Below are 26,744 nucleotides of genomic sequence, written 5' to 3'. Positions count from 1 at the left end.
GGTACTGTCTGTGGGGGAGAGGCAACAATGCTGCTGCTTGCTCTGCTCTATTCCCACTTCCCAACAAACTCTCCTGTGAGACTGGGAGTTTCTCCTGCCATGGCAACCAGCACAGTATTTCACGGCTAGCTTTGAGTCTTTAGCTTCCCATTCAGCCAGCCCCACCTTATTCCCGTGTTCTGCCTCCTTGACCCACATCCTCTGCTCAGCTACCCAGTTCCTGTCTCTACCCTTCCTACCTGTGTGGATGAATGTTTCTTTAATTCCTTGGTTGCTGGAATTCCAGGCAGTTTGATTTTCTGGCACTTCTGGTTGTTTATTGTTCTTAAATTGGTTGTTAGCCTTTTGGTTGCGTGAGGAAGTGAAGTGTTTCTACCTATGCCTCCATCTCGGCCAGAACTGCCATGCACCATTTCTTAGTTACTTTAATTAGTCCATTTAATAATTTTTTTACATACCATACAAATACTTTTTTTTAACAGTTGAATGTCATCCCCAGGGGCCATGTGGTCTACCTAGACATCCAGGACTCAGACGCCAACTCAGCGCAGTCTCCGAGCCTCTCGCTCTGACTCCAATGGGGTGAGCATATCATCCTCACGCACGGGCTCTTTCACGTTGCAGATGATAGAGCGGCTTGTGTCATCGTGAATTCCACACGCACCTGTGTGCACTGTCCCTGGGAGCTGGTCCTGCCCAGCACCCTGGTGACCCTGGCTAGCATGAGAGGTTGCACATGACTTGTGTCCTGATGGTGGTGGTGGTTTGGTGGAGAGCCATTTAATGATTTTTAAATATGTGAAAGAAAATACTAAGTTGTCAAAAATACATATTGTGCCCTGGCTGGTGTAGCTCAGTGGATTGAGCGCAGGCCTGAGAACCAAAAGATCGCGGTTCGATTCCCAGTCAGGGCACATGCCTGGGTTGCAGGCCAGTTCCCAGGAGGGGACACACGAGAGGCAACCATACACTGATATTTCTCTCCTTCTCTTCTTCCCTTCCCCTCTAAAGATAAATAAATGAAATCTTTTAAAAAATCCCCAGAAGGTAAACAATAAAGATAAATGCTTTTAAAAATACATATTGCTTTGTGCATTGAAATTTCAAACTAATTTGTTCCATGAATGATATTTTATCGTCACGACATCACAGATGGAAGGAATCTAATGTGATTAGGTCAGACAAAAAAGCAATATTCTCCCAAAATTTAAATATTATACTTGTAATACCTTTAAGAAAACCTTCAGTCTTTTGTTTTTTAACAAAATAATATCCCCATTATTCTTTTTCAAATAAAAAGTAATATCCCAATAGAGAAACAATTTGTACATGATAAAAAAAACCCAGTGTTACTTGACTGTTTCTGCTCTGCAACAGTGAAAATAGTCTACTCTTAGATTGAATTATTTTCCTTTTAGGGTTTTCTTTCTAGACATGGAAGATTGGAGGAAAGGAGACAGTAGAACAAGTCCTTCACCATGTGACATTCATTAGACTGTTACTACTAATATTTAAACTTCACCTGTTTTTACCTTCTATGATTTTAAAATGCATTTAGTGCAAGTAAATCATCCCAGGTGTCCAAATTGCGATCAAAGCTCGAATACCCAGTTTTTGGAGACATTGTGCAAACTCTGGAACATTTCAGAACATTCATTCAGTAGCATCTGGCCATTGCACCAGGGAATACATTTTCTCTTTTTTGCCAAGCTGGAAAGGAACATAGATGCCTCAAATGGAGTTTTCTAAAATTCTACAAAACTCTACATTGTAGTAGGATGTTTAGGAACCTAAAAAAATATGGCTAAATACACAGGCCACTTTTACAGATGGTAAGTCTCCACGTCCTCTCGAACTCCTTACTTCTAAGGTGCTTCAATCAACCCAATCTTGTTTCTGTCCCCCCTCTTTTAAAAATATTTTTATTGATTATGCTATTAGTTTTTCCAATTTCCCCCCCTCTATTCCCACTGTCCTGCCCTTGCAACCCTCAGCATTCCCCGCCCCTTAGTTCATGTCCGTAGGTTCTACATATAGGTTCTTTGAGTCCTCTGCTTCCCACACCATTTTTATCTCTCCCCGTCTACCTTATGCCTACTAACCAACCATGCTGCTACGTCCCTGTACCTGTTCCTCTCCGTTCCTCCCTTCCCCTCCCCACTGAAACCCCTTTATGTGACATCCATTTTTCTGATTCTGTTCCTGTTCTGGTTGTTTGCTTATTTTTTGTTTTTGTTGTTTTTCTTTTCTTTTAGGTTAATTTATTGATAGTTGTGAGTTTGTTGTCATTTTACTGTTCATAGTTTTGATCTTCTCTTCCTTAGATAAGTCCCTTTAACATTTCATATAATAAGGGGTTGGTGATGATGAACTCCTTTAACTTGACCTTATCTAGGAAGCACTTGATCTGCTATTCCATTTTAAATGATAGCTTTGCTGGACAGAGTCATCTTGGATGTAAGTCCTTGCTTTTTATGGCTTCAAGTACTTCTTTCCAGTCCCTTCTTGACTATAAGATTTCTTTGGAGAAATCAGATGATAGCCTTATGGGAACTCCTTTGTAGGCAACTATCTCCTTTCTTCTTGCTTCCTTTAGGATTCTCTTTGTATTGAATCTTGAGTAACTTAGTGATGATGTGCCTTGGTGTGCTCCTCTTTGGGTCCAACTTTCTGGGTTTCCTGGACTTCATAGAAGTCTATTTCCTTCATTAGATTGGGGAAGTTTTCCTTCATTATTTGTTCAAATAAATTTTCAATTTCTTGCTGTTTGTTCTTCTCCTTCTGGCACCCCTATAATGCATATATTGGAGCGTTTCAGGTTGTCCCAGAAATTTGTTAAGAGACTCTTTACTTTTTCAAATTCTTGTTTCTTCATTTGGTTCTGGATGGATGTTTATTTTTTCCTTTTGTTCCAAATTATTGCTTTGAGTCCTGGTTTCCTTCCTGTCACTGTTGTTTCCCTGAACATTCTGCTTTATTTCACTTTGGGTGTCCTTCATTTGTTTTTTCTTCATTTTTTGACCAAGGTCAATCAGTTCTGTGAGCATTTTGATTGCCAGGGCTTTAAATTCTCCATCAAATAGGTTAGCTATCTCCTCATCACTTAGTTCTGAGGTTTTGCTCTGTTCTTTCCTTTGTGCCATATTTCTTTGTCTTGGCCCAGCTGATAAGTTGTAAGGGGGCGGGGCCTTAGGCATTCACCGGGGCAGGGCAACCCTCCTGGCTGCGCTGCAGCACTGCCTGTGGGGGAGGGGCCAGAGAGGGAACGGTGCAGCTTGCCTGCTCGGCTCTAGGGCACTTTTCCATGGACTCTTTCCTGTCTGAGTCCCTCAAGTCAGCCCCTCCCGCGCAGCCCTCTGAAGTTCACGACCCAGCCCCAGCCCCACTGGTCTGCCATTTCACCATGGTTTTTCTGAGTTGCCCGTGGGCTCCGCTGCCTTACCAGTCTGGTTTTTCTGGTTGATTGTTTCTTTAATCAACTCTTGGTTGTCAGAGTTCCATACAGTTTGATTTTCTGGCACTTCTGGTTGTTTATTGATTTTAGATTGGTTGTTATTCTCCTTTTGATTGTGTGAGGAAGCGAAGGGTCTCTACCTACACCTTCATCTTGGCAGGAACTCAACCTGTCCTCCATCTAAGTAACTGCCTTTTTCAAGGTCAGTAAGTGCCCTCCATTTTGATAATTCAATGGTCGCATATTATTTGACCTATAAACAGCACTAAGAACTGTTGACCTTTCCTCAGTTTAGTAAAGATGTTCTTTTTCTTTTGTCTTGTGGGACCTGAGGCCCCCTACCTCATCATGGCCCTTTAATGGTCTCTTTGGTTAAGATTCTCAACCCCTACCTCTTGGCCTGAAAGAGACACACGACCACGGTTTCTTGATCAGGCGGCACTGATTTTTTTTCTTTGGAGCCCCGGGCCTCTCCCTTGCACAAAACACCTCTCCCCTGCCAATCAAAATAACTTGCCTTCCAGACAACTTCTTTAGTTGATGACCCATGGTCCATAGCAGTAAAGATCCTCAGGGCAGGCCTCAGGCTCCCAGGGGACAGCCAGGTAACAGGCTTCAAGCTTTGGGAGCCCAGGCGAGGGTATGGACAGAAAGGGAGGAGTGCTTACTCACCAGCCTGTCCACCTGCTGAGCCCCACAGAGGAGGCTTCGGTCAGCTTGGCCATGTCTCCAATGTAGAGACAGGTCTCAATCAAGCAAGAGATGCACATTGTGGGCACTGAACTCACCCTGCCACTCCACTGTAGTCCCTGGTGCCACACAGTGTAGGGCTACTGCCTCTGGTACAAGACTCAGCAGAAGACCTTGTCATCTCAGAAAGGGCTGTGCCAGTGTCGTCCTCATTGCTTCAACAGAAGCCTGGGGTCTGTGGCAGGCCTGGGCAGGCCTGTGGCACCAAACCTCCTCCAGGGCCTTGCCTCAGACCTCATGCGCCACAGATGGCCCTGGCGTCAGTGCACATCGGCACCTCCAGCATGCTCTCCTATCCATGCCCTAGGGGTGCCACCTGCAACACCAATGGGCTTTAGAGCTTCCAAGACCTCTGAGTCCAGAGCTGCCACTGAGCCCTGCATTCCTGAGCTCAGCCTGCACTGTGGAGGGAAGGGCATTCCTCCAGGCAACTAGAAACTAGCCTGCATGTTCCTGGCGTCTCTCAACCAGGAAGGGCATTGACCTGGCCAGAACCCTGCTGCCTCAGGCCGTCCTGCTCTAGGACTCTGTGCCTAGAGCTCTGCCCCTTGCTCCTTTTTGGGTTGGGGCTCTGGGCTCTTCACAGTTCCCAGAGTACGGCCTGTCAGTCATTCCCTTTCCCCCTGAACCTACAGTTCTTGGTTGGACATGGGGCCCCTCCGAGGCCATTCCCAGTTGGTCCGCCTACACCAGTGCTTCTACCCTTCAGTGGCCGCTGCGGCAGTGAGAACTATGCTTCCCAGGGCACGGGAGGCCTGTCCTCTGTGTCCAGCTCTCACTGAGCCCGCTGAGGGTTGACCACCCACCCCCACCCCCAACCTTGGAGGAGTGGAGCAGGGTCCTTCGGCTCTTCAGGGATCCCCTCCAAGGCGCTGCAACCAATCCTCAGGGCCATAGGTAGCACAGCAGCTCTGGAGCGCGCTCTGACTGCAGCAACCCAGGCACTGCCTGGCCCTGAAACCCCGGGACCCCCAGGGGCTGCGCTGTGAGTACGCACCCACCCCCCACCCCCGCCACCCCCCAGGACTTTCCGGTCCCTCTGACTGCAAGCTTGATGTCTTGGGAGCCAGGAGGGCTACGTGGCTGCACTGTAAACCCGCCCCCCTCCCCCCCACCGCCCTCCCAAGTCCCCGGCACACACACTCGAGGTACAGGGTGCACTGCAGGGCGCCCCCTAGAGGAATGATCTGGCCCTTAAGTTGGGCAACTTGGCGGAGTGAGCGGAGTTCGCTCAAGTCTGTCTGGACCCCGCCTGGGGAAGGTGTGGAGGGGGCAGCGGAGTTTCCAGGCATGGGGGCCGGGCCTCACCTACCTGGGGCGGGATCGGTGACAGGCGGCTGTGGCCAGCCCGGCATTCGCAGGTAGCGGCAACAGGGGCTACGGCAGAGGCTGGGGAGAGTTGCGGCGCAAGCAGGGGGCTATTGGCGCTCGCTGGCGGATGCACCGTTGCTGGACCGCAGTCGGGGCCCAGTCCTTGCAACCTGCGGGAGAGTTTCCCGCGTGCGGCCTAGCACGCAGGGGGACAACAGTACGTGGGTGGGGGGCGGCTAGGCGCAGGGAGAGTGCGGAGGCGAAGAGCGAAAGGGCGGAAAGGGAGGCGGGGAACCGAGGGAGGACGCGGGGAGGGAGAAGGCAAGCGCGGGGATGGCGGGCACATCTGGAGCCTCAGCCTGCGATGATCCCGCGCTTCTTCGCGTAGCTGCCGCCATCACCGCTGCTGCCGCTGCTGCCGCCATTCCTGGCGGTCAGCAAAGCAGAGACACCCTGAGGTGGCAACAAGCGCCAGTGCCAGGCTGGGGGAGACCCACCTCTAACCAGTATTGGCCCCTTGCCCTCCTAGCACAGAATCTGGGAAGAGCTGTGGGCGCCCAGGCATCCCCACCCGGAGAGTCCTCCTCAGGACACCTGGTTCCCACCGGGCATCCCTGGAGGACAGGGGGCCACCTAGTCCTATCTTGGCGCCCTAGGGCTGGACAAGGCTCAGGGATGAGTGGAGGTGGGGAAAGCCTGAGATGGAGATCCCAAAGGCCAGGAGATGGCTTTATAGGAGGGTGTATGCACTGCAGGGGCTACCCCAAAGGTAAGCTTTTACCCTTCCACATAGAGGCAGGTTCCCGCAGTCCCCGACTTTTCTCTGCTTGAAGACCCTGTCCCCCTCCATCTGCGTCCCCATCCCTTCACTGCAGCCTGAGAGAACACCCTTCTCCATCCAGACCTGGCCTCCCTCCTAGAGCACAGGAAGGCTACAGCCCTCACCTGTCGCGAATCCCACCTGGGCATCTAGCCTCCTGGAACCGACTCTCCCCTGGCCCTGCCTGAAAAACTTTTCCACATTCTGCGCACCTCTTCCAACTCAGAGTCCCAGGCATACCTCTCCATCCTGGAGCAAATTTCCTGCCAAAGCCCACCCCCAGCAGGAATCCCTCTTTTCCAGCGAGGTCTTGAGCCCAGAGGCACTGTCCTACCGAGCCTGCTGCCCCTACCACAGTGAGCTCTCTCCCCCCTTCCTGCCTGCAGACTCCTCCCAGGCACCAGCCTGTTGAAGTGGAAAGATGAAATGCTGGGCTCGGGGTGACACAGGGTCAACTTCACTGGTGAATTAGCAAACCTCTTGGGTAAACCATCTCCCTTGTGATACTGAATGCAAGGGGGGTTCATGTGTTGGGGTGCTCCAGTCAAGAACAAGATGTGGTTGTCACAAGGTAGTTTTATTTACTTGCAGCAGGTAAAAAAAGATGGGATTTATATTCAAAGCTCTCTCCCCCCCACGCAGAGGTTTAGCCATCACTCGTATGTGCTAGTGGTCAGTTACATACCCCTTGACTTCTTCTTTGCAGTTGGCTGCATCATTCCTTGAGTTACTGCCAAGCTCATCCTATTTACGGCAGGTCTGCAGAACTCTGTGCTACATTTTAACATTTACAAGAATAACAATTAGTGATAACATGTAGGATTGCCCAGACCTTGAGAGCCTTGTCCCGTCTAATGTTTGGTTCTTGTGGAACTCACACTTAAGCCCAAGCCAGGTACCACTTTTCCCTAATGAAAATGTCTTTTATCAGTTGAGCTGACCCTGTAAAGGAAAAGCCTGCTTTGATGAAATGGGTCCTTTAAAATGAAACATTTTATCAAAAGTTATAAACGGATCCCTGTGAAACTAAACTAAGGTAGATATTCTAAATGCCCCAGCCACTGGTTTTGATTTTTCAAATTGTCAGTTAAATTAAACTTAGGTCACAGAGATTCAATGCTCAGTTTGCCTTTCTAGAGGAAGATGTTCTGATAAACCCTCCCACTTGGTACCCCCGGTGTCTGCCTCCTGCAAAGCTTGTGGAGACTGGATGCAAGTCTTGCCTGAAGGCCGATTTCAGCTCTGGGGGTGGAAGTCGGGAAGACCTGGGGGACCAGAACTATACATAAATAAGTGGGGTGCCCACTTCATATCAGACCCGCCCCAGTGTTACCAGAGATGGTCAGAGCACTGTGGAGTTTCCCCCATCTGCCAAGGCAGCAGCAGGGACACCAAAAGCTAGAAAAATGAATGGATAGGGCCCCCAGTACGCTAAAAGCTAGCAAGATTATTGGATAGAAAGAAAAGCCCTGGCCTCCCTAACCATATAAGAACCACGGGCTTGAGCAGGAAGGGGAGGTGGTATTTGAGACAGGAGTCCGCCATTCTCCCAGGCTGGGTGGCACCTGAATAAAACCTTTCCTCTTGCACCAGCACCTGCCTCATGAGTCTGGCTTCTGTTGCAGCAGGCAGCTGAACTTCTGTTTTGTCTGGTTACAACAGGACAGGAGAGAGGCCTTTCCCAGTCACAAGAAGGGACAGAGGTTAACAAGAACTAGTGGACCAGTCATGACTGTATGGCAGGGGACAAAAAGTGACTTGGACCAAATTGGGCAAAAGAAGAATTTGTTTCACAAAATTAAGAAGTGGCCTGAGACATCTGAAATGATGTCCACATAACGAAATGTCTCTTTCCCTCCAACTTTCCTATCACCATTCCCTTGGGTCGCTCTCGTCTTAGACAAGAAGTCTCCTCATGGTGCCAAAAGGACTGCTACAGCTCCAACTTCACATTCTCACAACTTTGAACCCCTGGTGAACACAGACTTCTTTCCCCAGAGCTCAGGTTGAGTCCTAGATATCTAATGGGCACAAGTAAAGTTAAGTACCTATCCTTGAACCCATCCATGCTCAAGATGATGAAATTCATTGAGAGGGTAGGTCTGGGTGATGTAAGTCACCCCTAAACCCAAGGCTGAGTCAAGCTTCACTCCAACTATAGCACCACCAACCACCCCAGCCATAGTTCAGGACCACGGTCATCCTGGGCCAAGGAGGAGCTCTGCAGTCTGGCCTGGGTGAGCTGCTGCGTGGCCTACCCTGGCCTTGCACCCCAGCCCCAGTGGCTGCACTCACCTCCTTTTAGAGTCCAGTCTCAGAGCCCTGGCTGCAGAGTCTCATTGCACCCTCAAAGCCATCTTCCTCTCTTTCCTATCTCCTACCCCACCCCCACCGGGGTGGGCACAGCCCAACTCTGGACATGGGAGAGTTTTTAGGGTTGTATGTGTCACAGATAGAATCCTGTCACACATGTCCACAGCTAGCAGTTCTCACTTGTGTCCATCCCTCCTAGAGGCACACATCACCTTTTCATAAGAGCTGCTCAAAACCCCATAGCTGCGATTTGTTCAACGGTTTTCATCTTGTACGGATCCTTGCACACACAGCACAGTGCACCAATGACATGTTGTGGGACTGTGCACCCGAAACCTGTGTAATTTTTAACCAGTGTTGCCCCAGTAAGTTCAATGAAAAGGGAAAAAGTCTTCATCTTTTTTGACCTCCTTATGTCACTCACAGGTTTGAGTGTGCACGTGTGCACGTGTGCAAGTGTGTGTCACCGCCCTTGGTCCTGTAATAAATCTCCTTGCCTCCTTGTGTGGTGCTTTATTTTCATAGGACAAAATCTGCAGAGTGGATTGCCAGGTCAGAGAGTTCATGGGTGTTTTAAGTTTAACGGATATCGTCAGACTGTTTTCCAAAAAGACCGAGCAACTCTGCTTCCATCACTGTGCACGCCTGGCCCTGCACCCACACTTGGGTGATCAGGGTGGCACTGTTCTTTGGGATTTCTGCTAACCTGATATGTGACTGTGCACCTGGTTGTTTTGATTTTCCGCACCCGACTGGCCAGTGAAGGTGAGGCTAAGTGTGGTCTGCTGGGGCACTGGATGGTGAGTGAGGGGTCAGAGAAGGTTTTCCTGAGTCCATGGGCTCTGGTAGGGTGGGGAGAGGACTCAGAAAGAGCTCACCGCTGGTTCGAAAAGAGCAGTGCAGACGAAGGACTGGGGTGAGGAAAGCAGGGCAGAGGCCAGGGGCTGAGGATCCCTGGGCTTACCTGAGGAGCTCTCCAGGGACTCCACTGCAGCCCTGCTCTCTCCACAACCAACCATCTCCTTATGCATCCCCCTCCCAACCTGGGCCTTGGTTTCTTTATCTGTAAGTTTAGGGAGCTGGCCCAGTTGATCTCCTAAGTCCTCTTAGCTTCAAAACCGTCTGTGTGGCCCAGTGAAAGTCTGAACAAGCAATCCCATCATATAAATATTAATTAGAAAATGTTTTTAAAGGTGATGGGAGCCCCAAGAGGAATCCTGTAACAGAGCAGCTTGTCAAAGGAAATTCCCAAGGACCGGCTGGGGCCCTGGCTCTCTTTGAGGGGGTGGTGAGCACCTGGCCTCAGATAGAGTGTGGCCATGAGGCTGGGGTGGGGCTCTGGTGGCCTCCTGGTATGTGGGGTCCTGCCCAGGGAAGGCCTGCCAGTCAGAGGGGGTTGGCAGCAGCCAGCAGAGAAGCTCTGTCTGTAGCAAGGCCTGCCAGGCAGAGGGCCTGAGGGGAGGGCTGCGAGGTCTGTGAAGCGCGAAGCCCTTCCTCAGCAGGGGCCTCACCTGGAAACCTTCCCAGCTGGCCTGCACCCCTCACCGCTGTCGTCTGCTTCTCCCTGTTGGGCATTCTGCCAGGCTAGTGAGGGGAGAGGAAGTGAGCCATGGAGAGGAAGACAACCGGTCCCTTTCCAAGGCAGACGACCCCCACCCCCGACAACCCCAGACCAGGAAGAAGGAGCCCTGTTATTGAACAAGATGGAAATGATGACTAATAGGCTGGTTGGACACCAGCATATTATAATTTGAAAAGACACAGTGTCGGAGATCTAAAGTGACCACGGAACTGTTTAGTACATAAGGGCCAAACTGGGTGAGGACATGAACGAGGTCAGCAGACTGGACAGGCCAGCTGAGCAGGGCTGCTGTGCTCTCTGAGGGATGCTGGGCTGGATCTGGGAGCCAGGTTCTCCCCGAGACCTTTCACCCTCAGCCCCTGCCCTGCATCCTGCCTTACTCAGAACCTGGGCATTTCTGCTCTGATGAGGAGCTCAAAATGAACTCCAGTGGCTAATTCAGGCTCTGATGGAAGCAGCCCTGTTCTTGCTACCCAGGCCGCTCCTGAAGAGGTTGATGGATCCCCTGGGCCCACAGCTCTCAGGGCCCACCCCCTCACCCCTTCCACACTCAGGAGATGTAGACCCAGGGACCCACAGGGAAGCTGACGTGGCTCAGCACCATTGCCACCTCAGCATTGGGCGACTGGAACCCACCAGAAGCTGCTGACGGAGCCTTCTGACACCTCCAGGGCACTTCTCAGCCTGCGCTGCAGTGCGCAAACTGCGTGCACACCAAAAAACTACTGGGAAAGAAGTCATGCACCTCTTCCCGGTGCCCACACAGGCCCTTCCTGGGTGCTGTTCTGCACATCACCACTCCTTGCTTGAGCCGGGGCTTCCTGCCAGAAGTCTTCCACAAGACCCTTTGCCTTCTTTCAGGAAGGGGTCTGCTTCTCCAAGCTCCAGGCCATTTCGGTGAAGAGACCACACCTTGTCTCCCATTCTCTGAGGCTTGCCAGGGGCCGGTTTGTGAATGGACAGCTGAGCAGATGGTCTACGCCCTGGTTCCTCCTGGAGCCTCCCGCCTTGGTGCGCTCCCTGCTCTTCAGGCACTGGCTCCCGGGCACAGCCCAGCGACTCCTCTGGCTGGAGTCTGGAGCTCCTTCCTGTGGCCCTGCTAGGCCCAGCCCTGGACCTCGCCTGACCTGAGACCCCGAGACCAGGTGAAGAGGGCTGTGCAGGGAGGCCACAAGATGGTATGATTCTCAGCAAACCCCATTGCCTGCTAATGCCCATTTTACTTGCTGCCCATCACTTTGCAACATTTCTCCAGCACAAGATAGAGGTGAGAGAAGTCCATTGGAACCTGGAGAAAGTTGCACGCAACCCTTCCTTCATCAGGCAGGCTGGACCAGTTCATAGGGGGGCTTTAAGACCAATGCTGGAGCCCACCATTGTAGGAGTCCCTTCCTGCAGGACTCCCATCCCATCACCCCATGTGCTGCCTCTTGAGGAAGTCACCCGCACCCAGTCTGGTCCACTGGGGTTGCCTCACTGGCCTCTCGAGCTACTCCCACTGGTCCCACTGCCAGGCCAGTCTGGCTGCTCAGGCAGGCTGCTGCCCAGCCTGGAAACAGGTGGGACAAAGGAGAGTAAACGTGCCACAGCTTTCTGTTTCTAAATTTCTTTTTTCTTAATACAGCAATCACTTGGATGGTGTAAACCTTTTCTTTTCCAGAGTTCTGGTGAAGTTGGTTTTGACAGTTTCTGGCTCTTTTTTCAATGTTTCTTTGGAGGTGTCTATTGCACCATGTTAGTGACATTATTTTTTTATTTTATTTATTTATCTTTAGAGGGGAAGGGAAGGGAAGGAGAGAAATATCAATGTACGGTTGCCTCTCATGCGTCCCCTGTTGGGAACTGGCCTGCAACCGAGGCATGTGCCCTGACTGGGAATCGAACCGCAATCCTTTGATTTGCAGGCCCGCGCTCAATCCACTGAGCTATACCAGCCAGGGTGTTAGTGACATTATTTTTTAAAACTATAATTGATTATGTGTAGAACTTCCTTAGCTTAAAAAAAAGGTTACTTCTCTACTGTGGTTTAGACTTGCATTCTAAAATGGCTTAAGTGGCTGAAAAATTAACTCTGGTATCTCAAAAATAATCATTTTAGTAAAAAAAAATTGGAAAAAGCATCTGAAAAGCTCTGCAAAGTTGTAAAAAAACCTGCTTTATGTTTATTTTAACCAAACATTTCCCAAGTTTATTTCACTTACAAGCCTTTCTTATTGGTCATACATGTTAGCATTTGAAGAGCATCGGTCACAGAATAGGACAAGAAAAATGCCCCCCCCCAAAAAAAAAACACGAAAAATGGTCCCAGTTCTTCAAAGCTTTAGATTTTTCACAGTTGTCAGGGAGAGGTGAAGAGGCGGCATGACTAGCGTTAATTGAGCACAAATGAGTCATAACCTCCTCTCCCTAGAAGCTCTGAGACACACCTTGGAGGGGGCCTAAGAACAGCGAGCTGTGAGCACTCAGGAAGGCGTCTCTGACAGATAACACGGGAGGGGGAGAGACAGGGAAAGTGAGGTTACCATCCACCCAGAGTAAAGTGCTGGGTGATTACCATAACCGAGGCAGTGCTTTTAAAAAGTAAGCTGTGTTTAAAAACAAAACAAATAGGTTAATGGTGTGGAATGTTGTTTTGAATACCCTTGAAATTGATTTACTTTGAGGGCACCAAACAGTTAAAATGGGAAGAGTGGAAGCTGGTACCACTGGTGCTGGACCTATGTTGAAGGAACTTCTATTGCAGTTGTTCACACCATAATTCCCTTTCCCAGATCGTGGGCCCTTCCAGGGCCAGGAGAGTGTCTGACTCACCTTTGTTTCCACTGATGTCCATCAGAGTCCTGAGGGGAAATGGAATACTCTCATGATAAGGAGCCAACAATGTTCTTTCCTCTGCCTCCAAGCAGGAATGGAGAATACAGAACCTCCTTAAACAATTAAACCTCCCCCTACATTTAGATCATTTTACTTGAATGGCTGGATCAGTGGCTGTCGGTTGTTATTTGTTCTGACTGTCCACCCATCCACCTGGACAAATTCTGATTATTCATATCAGAACGAAAACGTCCAGGGATGAAGAGCATCCTTTAGTTCCAGTATCACGTTGTGAATAAACTAGCCAGATACATGCAATCATAAAACCATATCCTGTCAACATGTCAGTTTTTCTCAACTTCATTTATAGATTTAATGATTTCCTAATCAAAATCCCAGCAAGTTAATTTGTGGATACTGACAAATCAATTCTAGTGTTTATATGGAGAGATAAAAAAATACAGACTAGCTGACACAATGTGCAAAGAGGAAAATGAAGCTGGAGGATGGACTCTATCTGACTTCAACACTTACCATCAAGATTCACTAGTCAACAGTGCGGAAGGCAGCCGTGTGGTATTGGAGGAGAACAGGCAAATGCAGCAATGAAACAACACCAAGGGCCCTAAAACAGGCCAGCATGAATATAGCAAACTGATCTCTGACACAGGAACAAGGATACTAAAATACAACACAGATGGTCTTTTCAACAAATGGTACTGAAACAACTGGGCATCCACGTGCAAAAATAAAAATCCAGACAAACACCTTAAATGATTCACAAGAATTAAATCAAAATGGATCACAGACCTAAATGTAAAAAACAACACAATAAAACTCCTAGAACGTTACATAGGAGAAAATCTACATGACTTTGGGTGTGGCAATGACTTTCGAGATTCAACACCAAGAACACAATCGTGGAAGTAATAACTGGTAAACTAGACTTCATTAAAATCAGAAACTTCTGTTACGTGAAAACATGAAGAGAATGAGAAGACAGCCACAGATTGGGAGAAAATACTGGAAAAAGACACATGTGATAAAGAACTATTATCCCAAATACACAAAGAACTCCAAAAATTCAATAATAAGGAAACGAAAAACCCAATTAAAAATGGGCAAAAGACCTAAACAGACACCTCTCCAAAGAAGATATACAGATGACAAAAAGGCACCTGAAAAGGTGTTCGGCATCATGTCATCAGGGAACCACAAGCAATGAGAAACAATGAGAAACAGAAACAATGAGACAGCCGTGTGCACGGCCGAAGTCCAGAACGCGGCCGCCTGAGCTGCCGAGGACGCGAAGCAGCGGCGCACTCACACAGTGCTGGCGTTGGTGCAAACCGGCCCCGCCACTCTGGAGGACAGTTTGGCAGTTTCTTACAAAACTAAACATACCCTTACCGTATGATCTGAAATACATCCACACAGAAACTTGCACATGAATGTTTACAGCTTTATTCATAATTGCCAAAACTTGGAAGCAACCAAGATGTCCTTCAACAGGTGAGTGGATAGTGTGGTACGTACAAATACTGGAATATTATTCGGCAAAAAAGAGAAATGAGCTACTAAGTCCTCAAAAAGCATAAAGAAAACTTGCATGCATATTAGTAACTGAAAGAAGCCAATCTGAAAGGCTACACACTGCATGATGTCAGCAACAAACGTTATTTCCGTGGTGGGGGAGGGGCGGTGGTATGCTATGTGGGCAAACCTGGGCACATGTTGGGACAGGCAGTACTTGGGAACTCCACATTTTCCACTCAATTGTGCTATAGACTTAAAACTGCTCTAAAACATGTTTACTTAAAAAACAAGGTGTATCCTGAAGATAAATCAAGAGTAATAAGATTGTCCCTGGATTCAAGATTTCCATTTTGCCTGATGAGACTAGCAAGGCCTCAGTGCAGCGACCCCGGAGACGTCAGGATCTCTACAGTCTGCACCAGGCAGCCTGTGAGCGAGTGGGGGGGTTTTTTCTGCCTGATTCACTACACATAAGACTTGGACCGGAGGTATCTGGGTCGAATCCCAGCTGTACAACGAGAGCTGTTTTCCTTTTTGGTTAAGATTGAATGAGATCACATATGTCAAAGAGCTTTATAAACTGTCAAACACAAATATAAATTGCTGCTGCTGAATGACTTACAAATGTAACTTAGGAATATTTCAGATGTATGAGAGTTGTTTCTAATGCATGACCAGACCATGCCTCTCACTGGCCAGCTCCTGGCTCTGAGAAAGCACTTGTGGGCAGGCCCGTATCTCATGCGTCCAAGACAACTGGCCCAAAGCAGCGGCAGGCAGTCAGAGAAAGTGTCCTCATCTCATAGTTGTCTGCTATGGGTGCGACCTACAATGGGAAGGAAGGGAGGAAAAGTCCCCTGACTCCCTCCCTACACATACCTCTCAGGACATAATACATCTGTCCAAACAGGACAGAGTCAAAATCCCGAATCATCTTTTTAGTCGAACAGATGTCAAAAAGCACGAAATGGCTCCCATACATCGTCTGAAGACTGGGGAGAAGCACCCACAGAAGAAAAGCCCCTTCTCCTGAGCTTCTAAGCCTCATGCATCTCTTTCCAAGGCCACATATGAAATAATTTGGAATAGCAAAAACCTTGAAAGTTCATTGCACATGACAATCTAAAATAAGACCATGTGTTAAAGCAGAAATTTATTAAAATCCATTTATATAGTGTTTTATAGACCAAAAAATGTACAGTCTTCAACATTCAGGCAATGAACTCCATTCTCAGAAGTGTTTTGCAAGAAGACCAAATTCTTTTGCCCTCCCTCCAAAAAAGATACTTCTGTTTATACTCCTGAAAATGATGTGTTTATTACACCACCTCTCAAGAACAATCCCCAAAACCTCTGCGGAGTGAAGAAAACCTTCTCTAGAATGCAAAGCCTCATCACAGAGGTGTAGTGCAAGAGATACATGAATGGCTGCTGTTTCAGAGGAGTGTGCGCACCTCTGGCGGACAGGCCACGAGAAGAGCTTGAGGGCCCAGCTGGGCGGCCCCTAGCTGCGGAGCGTGGCCAGTCGGGACTGCATGGCCTCCAGGGCCTCCTCTTCCTCCTCCTCCTCATCTTCTGAGGCGGCCGTTGCTCCTGCAAGTTCAGGCTCTGGAAGGGCGTCAGTCACTTTACTAGGTGCTTTGCCTAAGGCCCCTGAAAACAAACACAGTGAACAGATGAACAAAATACTGGTTTTGTTAATCCATCATCTTCCAGCCTTTCATACCTGCATCAGTCTGTCAGAGAAGGGGCAATAAAACAAGCTGTTCTGGTGAGGTTAGCTCACTGTGACAAAGGTGCAACACCACCTTGTAATGATAACAAAGTTGTAATAACTGTAAAGAGATTCTGATTTTAAAATTTTGGTTCTGAAGCTCTTGATCTACTATTCCTAAACAACATTGAATATTAAATTTTCAAGATTCATGAAGATTTCAAATCTAACTAAATTGTTTCTAAGTCTTCATAAAATGTTTTTCTGGAGAATGGCATAACTAGTCTTTTTTACCCCCAACAAATTAAAACAAATAAATAAAAATTAAACCTTACCAATTATATTTTTTAATAAACACAAAACTCAGAAAACCCAGAGGTAAAAATAAAGACTTAAAACTTGACTTTTGAGACAGCAGAGGAGATAAATGCTGTCCTCCCCCTCCTCCCACGACCAAAACTGCAATAGAATCACAGAACAGCATCACCGAGAACCACCCGAAGACTGGCTGGCTAGAGTTCCTGTAACTAGGGATATAAAGGGGGTAGGAGGGGTGGAGATGGGAAATGGGCAGATCTCACAACCACGGTGTGGCAATATCCCAGCTGCAGAGGTCCCTCCTGAGGCGCAAGGAGTCTTAGCCCCAGACTAGGCTTTCCAGCCTTGGGCTCCAGTGCTGGGAAGAGGAGTCCCCATAATCTCTGGCTGTGAAAATCAGCAGGGATTGCTTCTGAGAAAGACAAAGGGCTGCTAGAGGCCTAGGTGCTGATTGTAAAGGGCCCACACACAGACTCACTCATTCACAAACTCACTTGCTCTATGGCCTAGTACAGGGGCAGTAGCTTGAAAAGCACGAAGGACATACAGGGAGGAACTAAATTGACTCATTTTAGGGTGAGGGGCTGCCGAGGTGGCAACTCTTTTCATGGGACAGAAGTGCTAGAAGGTATCAAATCTGCACTCTCCTCTAAATTAGCTGACTTGCCTTAGTGACTCTGAAACCCCACCCAAGTCTCTTGTCTGGCCTGCGCCTCTTCCAGCAGCTCTTCTACACAAGAAACTTGCCTTGGCTCAAGCTACGGATTTCCCCCCCAAACCTGCACACCTCACATGAGCAGTGAGTGCCCTAGACTTGCACTGCAGACTTTCTCAAAGGTCCACAAATCCCACACACATGACAGAGAGCTGGCTGCAGCATGCACTGTAGCTCCAACCAAGCAATTCCAAGACTAGCACAAATGGTGACTAGCCTCAGTATATCCTGTAACTCACATCACGTGGCCCCAAGCCTGATATAAGTGGCGGCTCACCTGAGCTCACATCATGCTGTGCAGCAAAAGGTCACAAGTGGCAGCCAGCCATGCTTTGCAGTGTAGCCTCTTCCAAATACCTCCAAGACCAGCATGAACAACAACGAGATGCAGATCACTTTGTACCAAGTGGTCCCAAGCCCAGCATAAGCAGTGTCTGACCTTGGCCTGCACCAGGGTCCCTAATGTTGGCCTATACCAGAGCCATTCCCAAGAGGCTCCAGACCCAACAAATCTAGTGGCCAGCTTCAGATCAGAGCAGACCTACCAACCAGCTCTACAACCAGCACACCCCAAGGTTGGACTTGACTGGCAACAAGTGATACCAGCTCTGTGGGATTAGCCTTTACAAACCCTTGTCTATTCTACTGATGACCAGCACTTACAGCCAGTCAGCCTGAAGTTCAACCCAGAGCATGGTCTCGTGAGCAGTATTTGGGGCCTAACTACAACAGGAGGGCACACATAACCCGCACAGGGAACACGTCTGGAGCACCTGGCTCAGATGACCAAGAAGACTGTGCCCGAGCCCCACAGAACACCTTCTATATAACTTCATTCCATCAAGATTGGGAGACGCAGCAGATCTATACAATACATAGAAATAAACACAAGAAATCAACCAGAATGAGCCAGAACATGTGTCCCCCCAAAAAGACCAGGACTAAACTCCTGAAAAAGAACTAAAAGAAATGCAGACAAGTAAACTATAACATATAGAGTATAAAACATTGGGTGTAAAAATGCTCAATGAGGACTTTTGGTCAAGATAGAGGCGTAGGTAAACAGGCTTTGCCTCCTTGCACAACCACAGAAAGAATTACAACTAGATCTCAAAACAAGTAACATCAGAATGTCGACCTGTATGGAAGTCTGAACACCAAGGATTTAAAGAAGCCACATTCATCCTGGCGGGTAGGAGGGGCAGAGTTGCAGAGACCGGTGGAGGTGTGGAGATGCAGTGTGGCACAGAGAAGTGGCAGTGGAGGCAGAGGAACAGATAATCCCCCTTTCACGTGTGGCAGATAAAAATTGGGAGGCATACCTTGGGAGTAAGTAATCCCAGCCCCAGGCCAGACCACACAGCCTAGGGTTCTAGCACCAGGAAGATATATCCACATAACTTATGGCTGAAAAAACCAGTGGGGTTTGGGGAGGCAGAAGGAATTGCCAGATTTTCAGGAGACTCAGGTTAAAGGGCCTGCATGGTCTTCGAACACATGCAAACCCACCCTCACTGAGATTCACCACCAGGGCAACAGTTGGAAGGGTGCCAGTAGCATACGAGAAGTGGGTGAAGAGACTGGAAATGGGGTGAGTGCTGCGCAAACCTCCAGGAGCCAGGCAACGGCACTGTCCGCTCTCTGAACTCTCCCCTGACACAGACACAAATTACTGAAGCAGGCTGCCCTGCCCTGGTGATTACCTAAGGCTCCACCCCTCATAATTTACAGGTGCCTTTTCTACAATAGGCCATGCTACTAAGACAGGGAGTCAAAGGAGCTCTACCTAATACTCAGAAACAAACACAGGGAGGCTGCCAAAGTGAGGAGACAAAGAAATATGGCCCAAATGAAAGCACAGAACAAAACCCCAGGAAAAGAACTAAATGAAACAGAGATAACAAACTTATCAGATACAGAGTTTAAAACACTGGTGATCAGGATGCTCAAAGAACTCACTGAGTACAGCGACAACAGAAAGGAAGAAATGAAAGTTGCACTAAGTGAAATAAAGAAAAATCTATAGAAAATCATCAGTGGAAGGGAGGAAGCTGGGATTCAAATCAACAGTTTGGAACATGAGGAAGAATAAGTACTCAACCAGATCAGTGAGAAGAAAAAAGAATTAAAAAAGATGAGGATAGTATAAGGATCCTCTGGGACATCTCCAAATGTACCAACACCAAACATAGGGGTGCCAGAAGAAGAGGAAGAGCAAGAAGTTAAAAACTTATTTGAAAAAATAATGAAAGAAAACCTTCCTAATTGGTCAACCAAGGAAATAGACATACAAGTCCAGGAAGCAGAGAGCTCCAAACAAGGTGGACCCAAAGAGGACCACACCAAGACATCACAATTAAAATGCCAATAGTTAAAGAGAAAGAGAGAATCTTAAAAGCAACAAGAAAAAGGCAGAGAGTTACCTACAAAGGAATTCCCATCAGACTGTCAGCTGATTTCTCAAAAGAAACTGTGTAGGCATGAAGGAACCGGCCAGAAGTATTCAAAGTGATGAAAAGCAAGGACCTATAACCAATTACTCTGTCTAGCAAAGCTATAATTTAGAATGGAAGGGCAGATAAAGTGCTTCCCAGACAAGGTAAAGCTAAAGGAGTTCATTATCACCAAGCCATTATTACATGAAATGTTAAAGGGACTTACTTAAGAAAAAGAAGATCAATACTATAAACATTAAAATGGCAACATATTCACAACTATCAACAACTGAATCTAGAAAAACAAAGTAAGCAAACAATTGGGACAGGAACAGAATCATAGATATGGAGATCATTTGGAGGGTTATCAGTGAGGTGGGGGAAGGAGGAGAATTGAGGAAAAGGTGTAAGGATTAAGCATAATTGGTAGATACAAAATAGACAGGGGGATGTGAAGAATAGTATAGAAAAGGGAGAAGCCAAAGAATTTATATGCATGACCCATGGACATGAACTAAGAGGAGGGGATTGCTGCGGGTGTGGGGGGGGGTACCTGGCAGAGGGGGGCAAAGGGTGAAAAACTGGGACAACTGAAACAGCAAAATCAGTAAAATATATTTTAAAAATGCTCAATGAACTTGGAAGAAAAATAGATGAACTCATTAAGAACTTCAACAAAGAGCTAGAAGACATAATAAAGGATATTGATAGAAAATATAGAAAAGAACAAATCAGAACTGAAAAATATAATAACTAAAATGAAAACTATACTAGTGGGAATCTACATCAACCAGATGAAGCAGAGGATCAAATCAGCAATCTGGAAGACAAGGCAGTGGAAATCACCCAATTAGCAAAAGGGAAAAAAAAAGCAATTAAAAAAATGAGGGTAATTTAAGGGATTTCTAACACAACATTCTACATACCAACATGCACATTATAGGGATACCAAACGAAAAGAGAAGAAAGAAAGAAAATGAAAACCTATTTGAACAATTAATAATGGAAAACTTCCCTAACCTGGCAAAGGACATAGACATATAAGCCCAGAAAGTACAGAGTCCCAAATGAGATGAACACAAAGAGTCCACACCAAGACATATCATGATCAATATGCAAAAAGTTAAAGATGGACAATCTAAAACTAGCAAGAGAAAAGCAGTTAGTTATGTACAAAGGAGCTCCCATAAGACTATCAGATAATTTTTCAACAGAATCATTGCAGTCCAGAAGACAGTGGCACGAAATATTCAAGGTGATGAAAGGCACGAACCTACAAAAAGGATTACTCCACCCAGCAAGGTTATCATTTAGAATTAAAGGAGGACAGTTTCATAGACAAGAAAATGGTAAAGGAGTTAAAACATCACTAAGCCAATATTACGAGAGTTGTTAAAGAGACTTCTTTAAGTAGAAAAGATAAAACATATGAATAAGAAAATACGTGAAAGAAAAAAACCTCATTGACAAAGGTGATCATTAAAGAAACCAATTAAAAAACTAGTACAGATATTAGACAAAAGTAGAACTATCATGTATAATTATAAACATAAACTAAGGCTTATACACACACACAGGAAAAGTAAAAAATAATGACAAAAACATAAGTGTGGCAGGGGTGAGTAAAACAAGTTATTTTAGAATGTGTTCAAACTTATGTGACCATCAACTTAAAACAGATTGCTATATTGACAGCTTGGTGTTTATGAAGTGCATGGTAACCACAAACCAAAGATCAGTAAGAGATATACAAGAAATAAAGAGAGAGGAATCCAAATATAACCCTACAGAAAGTCATCGAAACATAAGAGAAGAGAGCAAGGGAATAAGAAAGGAAAGAGGAGAACTACATGACAATAAGAAAACAGTAAAATGACAATACCTACAGACCATCAATAATTACTTAGAGGTAAATAAACAAAATACTTTGGTCAAAAGACACAACGCAGCAGAATGGATAAAAAGACAAGACCCATGCATATACTGCCCACAAGAGACCCATTTCAGATGGAAAGACACACAGACTGACAATAAAGGGACGGAAAAAGATATTTCATGAAAATGGAAATGAAAAAACTGGGATAGGAATACTTCCATCAGACAAAGTAAGACTTTAAAACACAGGCTATCACAAAAGACAAAGAAGGACATTTTACATACAATAGCTACGATATAAAAGGAACCTAAGTGTCCAGCAATAGATGATTAGATAAAGATGTGGTACATATATACAACAGAGTATTACTTGATCACACAAAAAAATAAACTCTAGCCATTTGTAACAACATGGATGGACCTGGACGGTATTATGCTAAGTGAAATAAATCAGACAAAGACAAATACCATATGATTTCACTTACACATGGAATAAAAAAAAGTACATGAACAAACAAAACAGAAACAAACTCATAGTTACAGATGAGAGGATTGGGCTGATGGGTGAAAAAAGAAAAAGTACAAATTACCACAGTTACAAAAATAGTCACAAGGATATAAAGTATAGCACATATAATATATGTATTTGGTGGCAGATGGATACTAGACTTATCAGGATAATCATTTCATAAGGCATATAACTGTCTTAAGCACTATGTTGTACATCTGAAACTAATATATTCTATGTCAACTGTAATTGAAAAATAAATTAAAGAAAAGAAACAGGAAAAGTAACCAAATAAATTTCATTAACCATCACTCAGAGGTAACTACTATTTTTCCATAGATGTGGTTTTTACATAAAAGTATGTATTTTCATAACAAGCTTTTTTTCCCCTCATAATATATTGTGACCACGTTTCCATGTCAGTAGATTCCTATATTATCGATCACAACTATAATACAACACAGTATTCCATTAAACATATATAACATAATTGACTCAACAAATATTCTGTTATTAGGCATTTAGCTTGTTTCAAACTTCTCAATATTCATAAGTAAGACTACTACAGACATCCTTGAGTTAAATCATTTAGCTATCCTTACTCACTAAACTCCCAGAAGTCAATCAATCTTCGGGTCAAGGGCTTTTGAGAGCTACCGCCAAACTACTTTTCAGAAATTCTCTACCAATTTAGCTTCCAAATGTAGTCTGTGACAGCAATGTTTCACCTTCCTTCCACTTTGGAAACTCTAGGAACTAAATTCTTGATCTGTTTTTAAAAAGATGGTTACAGATACTGTGCTTATCTTTCAAGAAATAACTGGAATAATCTAAAATTTAAAATGTAGAAGGGAGTTGTAGCCTAAAGAAAAAGCTACTAGCTAACTCAGAGAATACAGGAAGAATGGCCATAAAAGGAGGCGAGAAAGGGGATGAAAGTCAGGGTCATACCTGCTGTAATTTCAAACAGAATTTTGTCGATTTCCATTTCTGCTGCTTCTTCCATTTCTTCCTGATCATCCATGCTTTCAAAAGTGTCCTCTAACATCTCTTCTATGATCCCAGCCTGAACACAGAATAAACCATGTTACTTCCAGCTGTTAACCTGTCCCCAAAAGATACACTTTAAGGCCAGCGCCAAGTGAACTCTAATGTCTCCAAGTCCAGTCCACCCTTTGAGGGCTAACACACAAGAATGCTGGCCCCAGGAAATACCAGTTGCTGCCTTCTCTGCAGAAAGGCACAAGGCCAGTGGGAAATTGCTCTCTAAGTTTAGCACCAAGCTTGGAGGTGGGCCTCTAATGGCTATCAGCAAAGCTTCACAAAGTAACTTCACAAAGTATAATGGCAGCACGTGGGGAACAACTTGCTGACAGGCGAGTGTATGCCCTGATCTGTCCTGGCATTTGCCCTACCACTGTAAATATAATCTGTAAATACAGGATGATAAATACCAAGAGCAGGATGGGTCTTCCTGGGACCCCCCCAAAGGCCTGAAGAGCACTTCAGCATGTCCAGGTTACAGCTAAGCAGCACACGGTTAATCTGGTGGGTCTGGCAAGGATGAGTCAGTTCACCAAAGCATGACCATCCTCTCCTCAGAGAACTGTTACAGCAGCATTTCTGACCCAATGAGGTGATGCCCAGACTCTCTACTGGAAGCCCTATGTCTGGCAGTCTGATGCCAGCCAGTCAGCTCTTTGTCCTCAGAGTAGTGTGGCACCACTACACTACTAGAAAACATAAGAAAGCTGCTCCTTAACACTGGCCAACACGAGCACTCCCTGCAATCTTCCTTGCTTAGCACTGTCCTCAGCTCCCAGAGACTGTATTTGTTTTTAAAGCAAAAGGTTGAAACAACACCCTACAATGTCAAAAAGGGGGGTGAACGGCATCCCTGGGCAGAAGAGGCAGAAAAGGGCTGAGCAGCTGTGGCATAGGGTAGAAGGCAAGCCCAAGTTCAGGCTTCTTAGAAGCTGCTAGAAGAGAAAAATGCTGACTGTTTTGCAACCTACAAGAACTGAGCCCCTTGCTTTGTACCCCGACATCCCAATGTTTCAACAAGCAGCAGGTTACGTGTGGCAGCTCCCGCTCTGGCTCCCCTGCACTCAGACAGGGCACAGCTCTAACTGAGCATGTGATGGGGTCAAATCTAAAACAAGCTTTCTCCTGCCCTGCCATTCTGTTCCCAGATTACTCAAGTACTTCATGACATAAATCTGGCTAGTACCACATTCTGCCCATTCTCAGACCCATTGTGAACAAACTAATTCACATTCCAGGCCACATGGGTGGAGCCCTCTGGAAGTCACCTAGTGCTGGAGGCCATGTAAAAGAGGTTATCTACTGTCTAAAGGAGCCTACTGGAAACCTGACTGTAATAGCTGTCCACACCCTGGCGTGAGAAGCTGCCATTCACTAACTGAATCAGCAACCACTTGTCACAGGCCTGCGCTGTGCCATCCAACAGGCCAAACGAAATGACCACCATATCCCTGCCCTTGAGAACTGAACCTGCACTGGAGGCTTCCATTTGCACCTGGGGATGCAGCGCTGGATGAATTCCATAAATACTCATTATTCACAACATGAAAGCCTTCCTTCAGTCTATTACTTTCAGTATTCAGAAACTGTTGTGGAAAAGGTCCCAGATTCTAAACAAGGGGTTCCCCTCAGATCCCAATGGCTACCTGAGCTAGAACGAGCAGGACTGAATTCATTCCAACTGGGGGGTTGAGACATCCACAAAACCCTTTTAAAGGACATGCACTCCTGCCTGGTTCCCTCCTACTGCTACTACCCAAGGAGTTCTCATCCCAAAGAACTTGGCTTTTTATGTTTCTTTTCTTTTCCATCAATTTTCTTCTCTAGTTCTTCTCTCCTATGCCCTAGAGATCCACATATAGTTTAAGCTCATGAATGAAATTCCCTAGGAGGAAGGAAGACAATTTCTCTCTTTACAAATTACATACAAGAATTTGAGGTATACAATCTTGACTCACAGGACATACATTTGAAGCATGAATGAGCAGCTGCAGGAGGCAGCTCCTATCACCATTTACTCTGAGGCAGCTCAGCAATAAGGTCGGACATCTGTGCTCCACCCCCGATCTGTTACTACCAATGGTACCTGTAAGTTACTTGGCAACTTCAGGACTCAATGTCCTCCTATGCAGAATGGGGATAAAAATACGTACCTCACAGGGTCGCCAGATGGACTTGATAGGACAGAACTTGTGATGCACCACTGTTTGGCAGGGGGCCCAGCAACAATACCATCCTGAGCCCTGCCCATCAGTACAGTCCTTGCCAGGCCCCAATACTGGGGATGGCAGGTTATTTATTGCTTTCTATTTGGTTCTCGGTCTCTCCTTTTCTAGTCTAAAACAGGCATCGGAAAACTACAGCCCACATGATCAAATTAGTCCACTGTCTGCTTTCGCAAATAAAGGTTTATTGGAACACAAGTCACTCTTACTTGTTTACATATTATCTATGGCTACTTTTACACTACGAAACAGTGTTGAGTAGTTATACAAAGATATATGGCCCACAAAGTAGAAATTACATTTAAAATCTAGCCCTTTACAGAAAAAATTTGCCAAAAGTTTGCTGGCGAGGGAGGTAGAAGGACCTCCCATGCCACCTTCACTAACATTCCCCTGGAGCAGACAGAGAAATGGCGTTTTTTCCTTTCTCCTTACTCATGTCAGAGCCTGTAAACCCCAGCTCCCTGAATCCCAAACCCTTGCTCCCTAGATCCCCCAACCTCCTCCAAAGCTCTGGGTATTTTTACTTCTAAGGGGCAGGCACTCTGGCAATCTGACCCAGCCAATCTGACCCAGCCTCTGTCATGCTGCTCAGCTCCAGTGGTTTCAACCAATGTTGACAGCTGCTCCTCTGTCCTCACTCAGTGTCTGGCAACAATAGTCTGTCCATGCCTGCCTAACCCAGGCCCTAGACCCTGCCACTTGCTGAGAGTGATGCTTGGTGTTTCAGAATGGGATTCAGGGTTAGTCCCAGGGCACCTTCATCATCTCTTTGGACAGCTCCCGCATTGTGGCCTGGATTTCCGGGATCTTCACTAGACTCTGCATGGCCTTCATCACTTCTGTGCTCTTCTGCAGGGAACCAGCCACGCGCAAAACAGCTGAAAGAGAGAGGTAACAGTCAGGACTGCTCAAGCGAAGGTGATGCAGGATGGAAAAGAGAGTGGAATTATGAGCCATTCTGATAAAAGGGAAAAGCAGTATGTGGACTCCTAAAGCTATTTATGTGCCTGTGGAATATGTTACTGCAGTAGTTGACTGAGAAACGGACACTTCTAAACTGTGTGCTGCTTTGCTAACACTGGTGCAAATTTTCTGAGCCTGTACAAGTGGCCAATGTGGACAGTGGCCTAAAGGCCTGCAGCTGACCTCTAGGGAAGGAAGCCAGCTCTGAATGACCATGACACCCAGGTTAAAGTCCCATGTGGGAAGGACCTTGCCAAGGCCAAACTGGAAAACAGGCTTTAGGCTACCCAAGTAGTGCTCTTTACAAACCAGCCTACAGACCACAGCTGCACTGTGATGAACCTATTGCTGGTCCTTGGGAAAA

The 26,744-nt window shown here is 46.4% G+C and overlaps 1 protein-coding gene and 1 pseudogene across 2 annotated transcripts in view; both read right to left on the bottom strand.

Moving 5' to 3' along the window:
- Positions 1-457: 457 nt before the first annotated feature.
- Positions 458-1,667, bottom strand: LOC118982585 (40S ribosomal protein S28-like; annotated as a pseudogene).
- Positions 1,668-15,040: 13,373 nt separating this feature from the next.
- CHMP3 (charged multivesicular body protein 3) overlaps positions 15,041-26,744 on the bottom strand; it is a 61,966-nt gene continuing 50,262 nt past the window's right edge. For both annotated transcript variants that reach the window (XM_037038971.1, XM_037038961.1), the window contains 3 exons: positions 26,174-26,295; positions 23,097-23,211; positions 15,041-16,233 (listed from right to left, as the gene is read on the bottom strand). In XM_037038971.1, coding sequence (XP_036894866.1) covers positions 16,085-16,233; positions 23,097-23,211; positions 26,174-26,295 — 386 coding nt within the window. In that variant the 3' untranslated portion in view covers positions 15,041-16,084. The remainder of the gene's footprint in view (positions 16,234-23,096; positions 23,212-26,173; positions 26,296-26,744) is intronic.

This window comes from Sturnira hondurensis, unplaced genomic scaffold, assembly GCF_014824575.4.
Source record: "Sturnira hondurensis isolate 20B ecotype Veracruz unplaced genomic scaffold, ASM1482457v3 Scaffold0002039, whole genome shotgun sequence".
Taxonomy (NCBI): domain Eukaryota; kingdom Metazoa; phylum Chordata; class Mammalia; order Chiroptera; family Phyllostomidae; genus Sturnira; species Sturnira hondurensis.
This window is presented reverse-complemented; position numbering and strand designations above follow the sequence as displayed.